Source organism: Caretta caretta, chromosome 19 (assembly GCF_965140235.1).
Source record: "Caretta caretta isolate rCarCar2 chromosome 19, rCarCar1.hap1, whole genome shotgun sequence".
NCBI classification, from domain to species: domain Eukaryota; kingdom Metazoa; phylum Chordata; order Testudines; family Cheloniidae; genus Caretta; species Caretta caretta.
The window spans coordinates 9,172,099-9,185,978 of record NC_134224.1 but is presented as its reverse complement, the minus strand read 5'-3'; the positions used below and the strand labels follow the sequence as shown (position 1 = coordinate 9,185,978).

The window sequence follows — 13,880 nt, the reverse complement described above, 5'->3', positions numbered from 1 at the left end:
TAACCTATGTTGCTTGCAAAGAGCTTCAAATACCTTTAAGGTGAGGGCAAGAAATGTTTATATGATGGCCAATTTTGAACAGTATAAAACCTTAACTTCTTGGTTGAGCGTATTTGTTTTTTTAAACTTACTTTATGCTGAAAGACTATTCTAACATGAGAGGGCACAGCAGGGAAGACAGGTTACCAATTTCACTGAGGAAAACATTTTGATAGAGAGTTTATAGGAGTTTTAGAAATGTGTCATCTTCAACTAGAATTGAAAATGATAAGGCTACATTTCGAAAGCCACATTTCCACTTTCTAATAAAATTGCCCTATGATTAAATAAATCAGATGCCTTGAAGATAAAATGGACAAATCCTGCTTGCCTTATTCTGATAAGGTTATGCTGACTCATATATGAACCCTGGGAGCACCAGTGAGAAAGTAAGGTAAATAGGATTTGCCCCGGTATCCAGGTTAGTATGCTGCCAGCCTTTAACAAAGCAGAACATGCTGCATTTGCTTGGTTCACAGTCTGTACACAGTTCTGTAGCAAAACATACTTGTTCTGAAGCAGCTCATTTTCTTGTCGGAGCTGTCCGATTTCAGATCGAATTCCCCGCTCCGTGCTAGTCAGAGAACTGATCTGACTCCGCAGCTCCTGTTCAGTTTGCCTGCTTGCCTGCAGGTCAGCCTTTAACTTTTTAATATCTTGTTCCAACCTAAGATAAGGAAAAGCATTAAAAAAAAAAAAAAGAGAGAGAATTTCAACTGTAACTCCCCAACCTTCCCAAGGCCCAATTTTTTATATTAAGTTTACAATTTAAAAAATAAAATAAAATAAAAAAAACACAGTAAACATCCCTCCTGATATTCCATTGTGTGTAACCCTTGTCCCGCCATACCCTCTCTTCCCTATCCTTTGTCATCCTTTGCTATTTTATGTGCAATTTAGGTTGCAAGCAAAAATCTGTCAATTTTATTTTCCTATAAACCACCACTGCACAACTATGATACCGAACAAAAACATAAGTATCCTTATTAAGTACAGCCCATATACAACATTACAGGGGTATTGTATGACATTTTTACATTGACAGATACAGAGTACCATCCTCAGGAATTACATCTTTAAAATGCACGGTAATAAAGATCCCTATTTTTTTCAACAAACAGATAAATCTCCTTTTCCCTTCTCAAACAGTATAAACATTCATAACTTTTTCAATTTTATATTTATCCTGACAAAAAGTAGCATATGTATTCTAGTTTCCTCACACAAAGTACCGTGACGCTGTAACACAAATCCTACGGAATTAGTCTCTAAGGTGCCACTATTCCAAATATGGTAACTTTAGAGACATTATGTCATTCCTGTTAGTTTCCTAAAACCATATGCATTGAGAATGCATGTATTAAGTTTTACTGTGTTTACTATAGTTGCTTAGAAGGTGAAAACATCCAAAAATAAACGTGCTGCACTGATTACTTGATAAAACCGTATTACGAAGTCCCTTCCGTCACTCTCCCGTAATTTGTTAAACTACAAAAGGCAAACAAGTTAGTTTTAACCAATGAAAAGAGTAAATTAGAAGTGAAAAGACATTTCAAGACTTCCATCCTATTTTCTCAGCTGATGTTTTGATGCCTATACTAAACTAGATATCTAAATACAGTATATTCAGAATTTTTAACAGAAGATGTGAAATGAATGATGCAGACAAATTAATGGTTGGGTAAATTTGGTAAATCCCATTTGGAAAACACCTTAATGATTGAAGAATTATTTGAGCAGAAAAAAAAATCAGTAAAAATTCTGATCAGCTACCTTCCTCTTTTACTGCTTTGAAGTTATTAGAGGAACAGAATGGTATGCAATACACCAGCCTCTAAAAGCTGCAATTATGAACCCTGAAAGAATCTCACTCTTTACTTTGTATACATTTGTAAGCAAATTTGTTCATTATACCAGAACAACATTACGAGTTCATCTTAACCACAACTGTATAAAAATCGAGAAATTCATAGCAAATACTGAAATCCCATCTTTAACACCTCTTGGGCTAGTAATAGGGTATACCAGCTCTCCCCAAGAACTGATGATCTAGCACTTTAATTATCTATTCAAAGCACTACCATTAAGGTTCACAATGCCCTCATAAGGTGAAGCATTAATACACACCATTTTACAGACAGCTTTGTTGTGAAAGGTTAACTGACTCCTCCAATGACACAAATGGAATCAATGTCACAACTGGGATTAGAACTTGGAGTTTTTAACTTCCTGTTTGGTGCTCAGACCATGTCTTAAATCTGGAATGCCTTCTTAACTGTGGAGTTCTTGGTTTTTGTATGCTTTTTTTGGGGGGGGGAGGGGGAGGGATGGGGGTACTTCATCCATCAACTGTTCCAAATACCCAAGGAGTGTGTCTTTAACCTTGATTCCCAGGTAGATAGGACTGGTCTGGTTACGTGTGAATGAACAAGAGGTCACAGTACAAGTAGTTTTACAGCAACAGAAGTATTGACATTGACATTAGGCCCAATTCCTAAAGCTGCCCGTATATGGAAAGCCACCTGGCTGCAATGGAAGTTCCACATTTGGAGAGTTGCAGGGCTGGGTCCAAATAAAGCTGAAAAGAAAGCAGTAGGCTGCAAGACCAGTACAGAACATATACAAAGTGGGCCAAAAAGAAGGAAGGGAAGGAATGTAAACAGATCTCAGGACTTCCTGCTCAGGAGATGGTGAGCATGTCAGTTTTTCAAGCCCCATGACCATTAATATCTAAAGCTATTAACTGGAACTTATTATTGAAGGAGGCTGGAGTGTCCATCCACAGATGGAACCACATTCATGGACTCTCGTGGGAATGTATTTTTTTAAACTGAGAGTATGAACCAGAGTGCCACCTTTAAATACCCGAGTCAAGCTCTCACTTAAAACTGGACACAAGGACATACCCATAAAGCTCTCATCACTACTTTGTGTTTCATGTGGAGGGTGTTTGTAGCATAAGCTTTTTGGAGCCAGGGACTTGGCAGTTAAGTTTACAAGGGGGCTCCAAAGGCTCAAACACAGTTCCTTTTATACTAAAGGAGCTTAAAGGGCTTGGGGTAATTCTTCTTGAGATCTGACAGAAGTCTGCCCTTCATTAAGTTATTCATTACCAGCCAACAAGCTGGTGAGATTAAGCTTCAGAGAAACAAAATTTTGATCCAACTCTGGGAGTCCCTATTGCCTAAGAAAGGTCTGTAAGGCCCACTGAGGTGAAACATAGTCCAATGAACTATGTTCCAGCAGAATATTAGTGTTTAAAAGCTGATGGTGCTGCTTGGATTCACGATACTTAAAACACTGAGTTTCTTACTCTGCAAAATTGTTTCCTCTCTCAGCAATCACAAAACGCAGCCTACTCAGAAACCTTACTATTAAGCCACTGAGAATCTGAAGGAGCCAAGAACTTTTGACCATGAAACCTTTCTATATGAACACTCAAACCATTAGTGATGTGTCAATGGATAGGATTAAATCTTTCACCAGAAGGGTGCCCAAATAATTAGATTAGATGACTGACCTCCCCCACTCTCATGGACTCATATTAAAATATTTTTATATTGTCTTGAGTGTCCACCATCTGAGATTCAAACATTTTAACAACTAAGTCCTGTAAATTCCATGTAAGCCAATTAGATTATTAAACCCATTTTACAGTTGGAAAGTTGAAGCACAAAGGGTTCAGTGACTTGCCAGACATAGCACATTGAGCCTATGGTATTGTCAGGAATAGAATCTAAGAGTCCTTAACTCTCAGTTCCTGCTCTAACTGAGAGACTTAAAATGCTTCTGAAAAACTTCGTCATTATGTGTTTTTAATGTAATGGATTGCCATGTAATGGAAACCTCCAAGCACAAATCAGGAATTCCAGAAAGTTATGGAGAGTATTCATGCATGAAACAGAATTATCAATATTAAAAACATTACTATGACCAAAGTGTCCAAAGGTCATGGCCACAGACTTGAAAGATGGTAGATAAAAATCAGTAGTGCAGGAACCTGGAATGGTTAGAACAAAACAGTATAAAGAGGAACGCAAGCTTCTTTAAAGTCAATGGCTGATAAAATCCCAGGGGAATGCATCAATTACAAAAGAATTGACTGAAAAACTATTTTAAAAAATAATCTGGGCAACATTTTAAAAAACAGATTACAACTATCCCCTTTCATTATCCTGTATTTTGTTGTAACCTCAGCTCTAGGTTTAAGCACTATTAATGCAATTTACAGAGAAAATAAAAACTTGCTATAGCAGTCACAAGAGCATCTAAAATGTACAATTAAAAATCTCATTATAATGGAAAGTTAATATCTTGTCACAATGTGAGAAAACCACCATACTAAGAAACCTGGATACCACATTTCCTGAAATATTAAACCCAACATCAGCACAAAAGAAAAACGGTTTCATTTCAAACCCTCCCCCCTTCCCCCCATTTCTTGTTTTCCCTAGCATCAACTGAGGGCCCATCCATCTTACAAAGTCTAATCAAACAAACATTTCTAGCTTAGACATTTTCTCACGTAGAGAGCCAGTATATAAAGTTCTTCCCTATGTACAGGGGGAATAAATCATTTCCAAGGGAAATGCAAGATTTTTAAAATTCTCCCTCTCCCCAAAACAAAACACATTATCAAGGTAAACCAGGGCAATAGCAGAGAGGTATTTTTGCTGTTAGAAGTTAGAGACAGGCTTGTGCTCTGTCTCTATGCCCCACAGTACTTTGTACTATTGTTGCAATGATGAATGACCCAATCAGACAGCATTATTTTTTCCACTACACTAGTTTCTGCTTAGGTCCCCTGCACGTTTTTTCCCTACTGTGTTTTCCCAGGAAACCAGGAAACCAACAAGGAAAAAAAATGACTTATAGAGCACAATTCCTTTTGTTGCTGTACAAGCAGCAAATCATCTTGAAACATAATTACTTTTAAAACAAGGGTTTAACTGCAGATTGGTTACCACTCTGGGTTCCTTGTCTGAGGCCTGATCCTGCAAGATACAATTTCTTGATCCCAGATACTAAAACAGTTCATCAGCCCATCACCCCAAGATTGGATGTCTTTCCATACTTATTTCAAATAAAAGAGGATGATCTGAAAAATAACTCTGTTTCAGACAAAGACTCCTGGATATTTACACCCATTTAGTGCATAAAATCCCTTGTTGCTTAGTTTATTTACTCACTTTACACATTACCAAAATCTCTAAGCACCTGGGCATCTTACACTCATTAACACGATGTAAAAATAAAGTCCCCCCAAAAAACAAAACAAAACAAAAAAAATAAAGACTCAGTCACAAACTCTGAAATGCTCTTCTACGTAGTGTTATGAGACTTTTTATTATGTTCTTTTTCTTGCCTAACCTGCTGTCATAAATATTCCCTGCAGTAATGCTATCACTTTAAAACAATCAATATGATTACACTAAGTTGAAGTTTCCCCACTACAAGTAATATGCTGTCATAAGTGGTTTCCTTGAGCATTTTCTATATACCAAACAGTTACAGACAGAATTGAGACAGAAACCTTAGTTGTGTTTAGAACAAAAGGTAGAGTCAGAATTGCTCTAAGTGGTCAGCAATTCAAAAGGTTGTGCTGTTTTTGAATAGTCCATGGTTTGGCAGAAGGAGTGTCAAGGAAGTTATATAAAAGGATCCTAGGAATACCTTTAATTAAAAAAAAAAAAAATACCTCAGCTCATGAGCCAGGCTAAAGTATTATGCATAAAATGTAACCCAAAACTGAAATTTGTTACCAAACCATCTTAGGACTGTTCAATGGATTTTTTAATTAAATATTTGAATGTAATATTTATGAACAGATACAAACACATTTTTAACTGTGTTGTATGTTATCCAAAAGGTTGAAATTACTGTCAAGAATCTGTCAGGTTTCTTGATGTGGAACAGCCTACTAGGATTCGTCTTCCTTTCCCAAGTGGTACATGCTAACCCCCCCCATCCTGCCCCCCAAAAAAGTACAAATATTGTACCTGGGAGAAATATCAGAAAGAAAATCTTAAACTTCATTATAGCTTATTCCCTGCCTAAATCTCTGAGACTGACAAATCCGGAGTAAGTGCAAATGATCAAGTATTCAAAATGTCAGTCAAGAATGATAACACTTCAGCACTAAACTGTGTATTTAATATAAGATGTGGAAAGAAGTTCCCTCATGCCTTCCCATCTACCTACTCCCTCCCACCCCTACTCTTTTCTGCCTCTGTATGAACTCACACAGCTGTCTCCCATTCCCACATTTGTCTTCTCAAAATGTGGAAGAACTCTATTTCTGATCTAACACAGACCATCCCACTAGCACTGAACCCATCTTTTCCCCAAACCTACAAAACCTAAAGTCTTTTTGTAAATCTATTTGTTAAATTCAGGTTCCTAGTCTGCAACGGAATCTTCTTCAGGATTTGTCACAACTGAGAATCTGTACTATCAGTAAAAGCGCCACTCCAACACTAGTTGGAGTAAAGGAGGTCATTAAAAAAAAAAAAAAAAAAAAAGAGCAAGAGGCAAAGATAGCCCTCTTCCTTTACCTATGGCAGGAGTTCTCAAACTGTGGGTCAGGACCCCAAAGTGGCCCAGGACCCCATTTTAATGCGGTCGCCAAGGCTGGTGTTGGCCCTGGGCCCCAGCAAGTCTGAAGCCCAAGCTCCCGGGGCTGAAGCCAAAACCTGAGTCCTACCACCCAGGGCTAAGGTTCGTGCCCCCGCCCAGGGCAGAAGCCCTTGGGCTTCAGCTTTGGCCCCCGCCTGGGGTGCTGGGGCTTAGTCTTCAATCCCTCCTACTGGGGTTGTGTTATAAATTTTGTTGTCGGAAGGGGGCCACGGTGCAATGAAGTTTGAGAACTGCGGACCTATGGCATTGTTAGACGTTTTTGACCTCTTATTTACATGTTAGGACAGTCCACTCCCAAATATAAAGAGACTACAGGACCCAAGTGGGTCAAATCCCATTTTGGGGGAAGAAACTGTGCATATTGCAGTAGCTTGTAAAAATGGAAAGGCAGGAAGGCAATGTTAGGTGGATAAACACAGTTTTAGGCCAATCACAGGATCCAAACCATCCCTCTGGCTACAACATTTGAACATATGGGAGTTGAAAGGAAAGGGTGACACAGCTGTAAACAACTTGTGTGTCAGCCAGCACCTGGCTCCACAAATGCTGCTACCTAACACTTAGACCCCCTTCTTTATGTTGACCCCAACTCTACTCCCAGCTATAAACTCTTCACTTTATTCCTGATCGAATTACCTCCTTCCATTCCCCGACTTCCAATGTATGTTCCCAGAGCTCCTGAGCCGGTTTATTTTTCTTGCCTGCCTTAGTCCTACTATACCTCAGTAGGCTTTGAGGATGTCCCCTACTGTAACGGACGGGATAAAAGCCTTCTGGGGTATGTTAAAGCTACTTCAGACAGACAGGCAGCAGTGTGGAAAAAATAAACTCAGAAGCTCTGGGGACATTAGTGTGCTATAGAAAATGGGGAAAAAATCTAGGAGCTAAAATACAGGAAAATATATTTACCTTAACACCTTCAAGTTTTGCTCTAAGGGTAACCCCAAGTCTTGTGAGAGCAGGGAGGAAGAAAGGGCATGAGCCATGCCCTGCTCCACAAATATTCCCCTATGTACAAATGTAGCCCAATTACCTGAAGAATTCAAAGATACCCACAAGGACAACTAATGCGAGAGTAAGCTGCTTCTCTGGGTTCAGTACTTCATAAGCCAGGAGACAGCACTTCAGTGGATGTCAACACTTTTGTCAAGCTGCGCTTTTAGAGGCTCTCTTTTTGCATGCAAATAGCCAGCAGCAAGTTGTGATCATTACAAAGAGGCATCTTGTTGTGGCAAACCCCAGCTTTTCTGGTCCTTTTTGCACTACAGAAGAATGAAAGCTTTAGCTATGATCATGATTTGTACTTGTAACACAGTCCAAATCCATAAAATGGAGGGAAAACTTGCCTGTCCCCTAGAATGGATAGTGAGAAGATACAGGATGCTAAACTAGCTTGCTCTGGTAGCCATTAGGAAATTATCTGAGTCTATGATGTGTAAAGAGGTACCAGATTCTGTCTCTCCATTGGCCTGATTAATAGAACGATGTAAAATGAACAGTTTGGATGAAAGTTGCTACAGAAATACAAAGATTTCAAGTTCTTTTACAAACATAAAACAGGTCTCAACATCCACAAGAGATTGGGAATATCTCCATTTTACTGATGGAGGCAGAGAGAAGTTGGTGTCGCAGACCTGACAAATGCCACTGCCAGGATTAAACCCCCAGAATCCCTCTGCTGTAGCTAGCTGAACCACAACCATTCCCTTTCATTAGCCAAAGAAATGTTAATTGCAACACCTAATGACACATTTTGAAGAAAAGGGAACTATAACTCCTTATCCAGAAAAGTACAAGTACTAAAATAGTTAACAGTGAAGACTATCTCTGTAGTTTCATACAATAAGTTTCACATACATAAATTAAAATTGAAAACCTTCTTTATAAGAATAAAATACAACCCCCATTTTTGAAAGATGGCGATTAGGTTCTACATTTCAGTATCGTATTTGAGCTTTGGTTCGCTTATGTACCAAAGTGAACTATTTGAAATCAAGTGGTTTCTTTGGGAACAAAAACTGAAGCGTTAACAAATTAGTTAGTTATTTTTTGTCAGTTTTCAGAGAAGTTCGGGCAAACTGTCTTCACATAAACAAGGAAAGTTTCACTTCTCTTAATGTGACACTTTCAGTTCCATGTCAACAACTGACCTACTTAAACATTTTAACTAGATAAAATCTTCCGAATTTATTAATTGCTTTCCCTGCTTCTTTTTATTAACTTAATACACCACAGAACAAAAAAAATGTCCTGCCTTCAGAGAGGGCTAACAATATGAATAAAAAAATTAAGCTACTAAAAAAAATTACTTGGATATTGCCCTTTTAAATATTGTAGCATACCATGCAATATCAACTTAGAGAAAATATTATAGAGCATGTAGTTTTACTCTGAAAAGTAAATCTAAAAATGGCATTTTAGGGATTCATATTTATTGTATCTGAAGAACCAGCAATAATCTTGTTTCAACAGCCACCATAAGGGGAACTTTAACTACATCTAATATGGCTCAGTTAGTTTAGGGCCACATTTGTGAACAAAAAGAGAACACAACTTGGCTTGGAGATCCTAGAGTGAGTTTGAATGTTATGAAAAGCATCTTTTTATTTGAAAACAGAACAGATTTGATCAGCAATCACTGAGACAAACATGGAACCTCACACTGCATTTTTTTATAGTTGCTTTTTAGACTAGAGTCACAATTTAACCACACAAGTTAGAAGTTCAGTAATTAATGCCACTTAAAGTGGAGAAAACAATGAATAAATGCTTTACAATATAGGAACAAGGGCAGTGACAAGTGAAAATAAACAGCTTGAGTTTAATTTAAATTAAACTCTATCCCTCCACATTTTTCAAATTTTTTCAAAAAACAAATTTTTGTATGTATCTAAAGACACATTAGTCAGAGACCCAATGTAAACTAGGAGTTACACTGATAGTCTAAATAGAAGCAATAACTGATGCATTGTTCCAGTTATTTACATTGGTAATAATAATATCAAGCAGCAGCAAACAGAAAATTAGTATTTTAAAATCTCAATGTAATCACAATGACAACTTGATGCAAACTAACATCTGTGGCCCAGTATATAAGAATCTCAACATATATTTAGACACATTAAAATATTTTGTATCTTAAATCTGGTCCCTCATGGACACATACAGAATAAAAATATTTTCATACACAGGCTGGCAGGCCAAACTATAATGTGGAGAATTGGTACCGCTCTTCTCTTTTCTTGGTCCCTATGATCAGTTCATTGGTAAATAGTGGAATTGTGACTAGAGCCAGGCAACATTTTTTTCAGCAAATAATAAATCCCCCCCTCCCCCAAAAGGCATTTTTGTGGCACTGAAATTATTTCAAATTTGGGTTGAATTTTTGCCAACCTCTCTCTCCCAGCAAACAACAATTTCAGAAGCGTCAAAGTGAAATGTTTCAAAAGAGTTCAAATCAACATCTGAAATGTTTCATTTGACCCTAGCAAATTTTTTTCAGTGTTTTTGTTTCAGAAAAAAAAAAAAAAGATAAAGAAAATTATTCACTCAGCTCTAATTGTGACATTAGGGACATTGACCAGCTCTCTTCTTTTCCTCAGCGAGCAGAAGAGTTATCTGATCTTTGTCTGGACTATATAGGCACAACTTCTACTGATGGCATTGCCATCTGCATCCCATTAACATAGGGCTGAATTTGGTTCCCAAGTAAGTTTAAGCAAGCCAGAAGCTAGCTAATTCATGCAGTTATTCTGCAGATACTGTAAGTGAGAATTGATCTGAATATCTCAAGTAGAGAAATGAGAAGAAGCCATATGAATCGGCAGAAGGTATGCCAATTAGTGGATATAATCATTATCAGAAGTGAAAAGGGTATTTTCATAGAAGTAATTGTATCCACATACTGTGAATCTTCAGAGATAAACTAGAGTCAAAATTCCAATTACCTAAAGGTTCCTGCAGGGAAAGTGTGAGCCTGACTTGCCAATTAAATTACCCAACAAGGACTTGCTGAAGTTAGACCAATGAGCATGCAACACTACAGAAAAGAAAAAGGAGATGCTAACAGTGAGATGGGGTGGGGGGAGGAAGAGAGAGGCAAGGGAGAAGGCATAAAGGTGCTACAGACTTATTCTAACAGGTCCCTATCCCTGTTCCATCCCAATTACATGCTGTTTTCTTTTCTTCAGATGGATCTGCAGTGGCACACAGAGCTCACACAAAGAACTTTGATTTTCTATTTGCTAACAAGGCAGCAACAATAAGATATTTAGATGGATTTCCACAGAAGCTACACAGAGGGTCTTCTGGTACTAATCTTTTACCACAGAGCATTCAGTGTTTGAAGAGGAGTCACTTACTACTCTTTTGCCTACTACAGGATACCAAATTTGCTGTTCTCTGCTCGTTTTGGCTTAATTACAACTGACAGTTATTCTAGGCCTCAGTGCTTACACATAATATGTAAAGGGTTTGCAGCAGGTGTTATCTTTACATTAGGTTTTGGTCTTTTTTGTTTGTTTGTTTTTTTTTAAGGGGAAGAAGGTCTTTGTTGTTCAATAGCAGGATATCACTTTTTACAGATCAACAGCAAACATGGCCCTCTTGCTGTTTTTTCCCCTAGAAGTGTTCTGATAAACAGTGCAACAGAAGTAATTGATATGTCTGCAAATATAGCAACAACATGACTCAGCTATGGTTGATATCAAATAGGCAGTGTGTGTAGCAATGGGACCCAACTGTAGCAGTTCACATTTTTTAACATTTACTTTTTCCATTATATTTTACAGCAGCGATTCCTGAACTGCGCTCCATGGATTACCAGTGGTTTGCAAGGCACTTGTGGTCTTTCCTTGTTCCAGCTGTTAAATAGCATTAAAAATACATTAAAATGCTCTCCTAATATTACTTTTCCATGTTGACACCTGCCAGAGAGATGTTATCTGACTGCAAATCGGAGGTAAGAAACAAATGAACAGACTATCCATGAGACAATTACTGTATTAAAATATACTGCATGCTATGAAAGTTGGAGAACCCCTGTAGTATGGTTAGACTTAGTTATTTCCCCAGACTGTTAGTCAGGGGGTGGAAAAAAGAAACATCAGTGAAAACATACACACAGGCAAAATACAACTTCAGTTCTGTTATTAGCTTGTATCACTGTGTAGTAAAATAGAATCTTTGATCAAAGACAGCATTATACCATTTACCATGCACATTCTTGAAAGGTACACAGAGGTACTCTAGTAGAAAATACCACCACCAGGCTGCACAATGTTCACTGCTGAAGAGCTGTTTTTCCCCTTTGGGGCAGGAATTTGAGAGGTTCACGTTCATTTTCTATGAGAAGTTTGCAACTTCCCATTTCTACCCCAACTAATAGCACTGTAAGTACCCAACAGCTTTCCATCTTTATTTAACTCTCAGATTAGTAACCATAAGGACATGTGACTTTTCAAATCATTACAGTCCATAAGACAGTGAAATTAAATTTCTGTGTACTATATCCAGACCAACAAGGTAAAACAGACTTGCAGGTGGAGTGTGAATATATTCCTTTGATAACGTAGCAGCTCATGACTTGCATTCAGTCCTGTGAACTGAAGATTTTTTATTTTTTTTTAAAGCAAGCCTTTCCAACATTAGACTTTCAAGTACCATGCCACCCTTTCTGCACTGGAGAAGTAAAAGACATATAGGGCAGAACTTGATTAAAAGCGTTCAATAAATTTGTAATGTGACTTTGTACTTCTATAGTGCCTTTAATCAAAGGATTGGTAAAACACTTTATTATGCCTCACAACAACCCTGTGAGGTAGGTGAGTATACCCATTTTACAGATGGATAAACTGAGGCATGGCACAGTAAAGTGATTTGCTTACGCTCACATAGGAAATCAATAGCAGAGTTAGCAACAGAAACAAGATACCCACCTCCCAGTCCATTTGTCTAATCACTAGGCCATGCGGCCTTTCAAACAAAGCCATAAATTGATTGGTTAATGGTTTCCTAAAAAAGGGATTTCTAATCTACTGAAAAAGAAGCATGATGAAAGAAAGAGGTTGTTAGGCAATGAACATATCAAACTTACCTTACCAGTGCATCTGGTTTGCTTAGCTGGTTATTAGGAATACAGTTTTCCATTAAGTCCTTGTGTGTGCTTGGGCTCTTGCTAGTGCATTTCTGTTTTTTCTCATTTTTAGTAGATGAGGAAGGGATGCTCCCATTAGTTGCACTGTGACTGCGAGGTGAGGAGTTCACAACTCCACTGGCATTTTTGTAATTTTTGGATGAGGCAGTGCATGAGTCCTCTTTTAAGAGATTTTCTGTACTTCCAACAAGATCATTATTTAATCTTTTACTATTGATATGGTTTTCCATATATTCAATTTCTTGTATTTTAGAGTCTACTGGTTGTAAAATATTGTTATTTATTCCAAGGTTGTGTTTCTTGGCATCCTTGTCCTTTTCTTTCCCCTTTTCTCTATATTCTAGCTCTGGCAATGTTGTGGATAATTTTTTATTGGCTGGAATGCCTCCATTGTGTTGCAAAAGTACTGAGGAATCCATATCAGATAATCCTTTGGCTGCTGCAATAGCAAGAAACCGAGATTATTAAATCAATCTGTTCTGTGGCTTTAATAAACTGTGTATCTATTTTTTAAATAAATAAATCATTAAGTAAATGGCAATCCTTTTTAGTGACAACCACCATCAAGGTTATATTTAGGAAAAAACATATCAAATACACGTAGATATTTAAAAAACTAATTTTAACAAACTCGGTAATTTTTGGGTACAGACATAATTCTATAAGAACAAGTTCAGTTGTAGATACTTACTCTAAAGGGTAAAGAATAAATACTACTAACTGACCAAATTACAAAAGTTGCTACTAAATTGATGAAAATTTAGAGACAATTAACTTAAACTCTAATCAATTTTAAAAGACCTGTGCTATCTAAAACTACTTTTAATTCCTCTGCCTCAAGTCCCCTCCAACCCCTGCCATTTTGTGTGGTTTTACAAAATTTTTAAAGTATTTCTCTCTTTTGTTACTGAGTGCAAGACCTCAGCAGGGGAAACTGTGAAACTGACTACACACAAAGTGCTGTCAAAGGCAGAAAGATCCACCCCCGCAATTTTACTTGTTACTAGTAATGATGCCAGGTAAAAAAAGTCAGACAGGAGTCTGAAAGTTC

At 37.6% G+C, this 13,880-nt stretch overlaps 1 protein-coding gene across 1 annotated transcript in view; it reads right to left on the bottom strand.

Moving 5' to 3' along the window:
- The window catches only part of MACO1 (macoilin 1), a 55,183-nt gene that overhangs the window by 9,923 nt on the left and 31,380 nt on the right, over positions 1-13,880 (bottom strand). Inside the window, exons 6-7 of the mRNA XM_048825998.2 lie at positions 12,770-13,268; positions 548-706 (exon numbers count right to left, since the gene is read on the bottom strand). Of these exons, the coding sequence (XP_048681955.1) occupies positions 548-706; positions 12,770-13,268 (658 nt within the window). The remainder of the gene's footprint in view (positions 1-547; positions 707-12,769; positions 13,269-13,880) is intronic.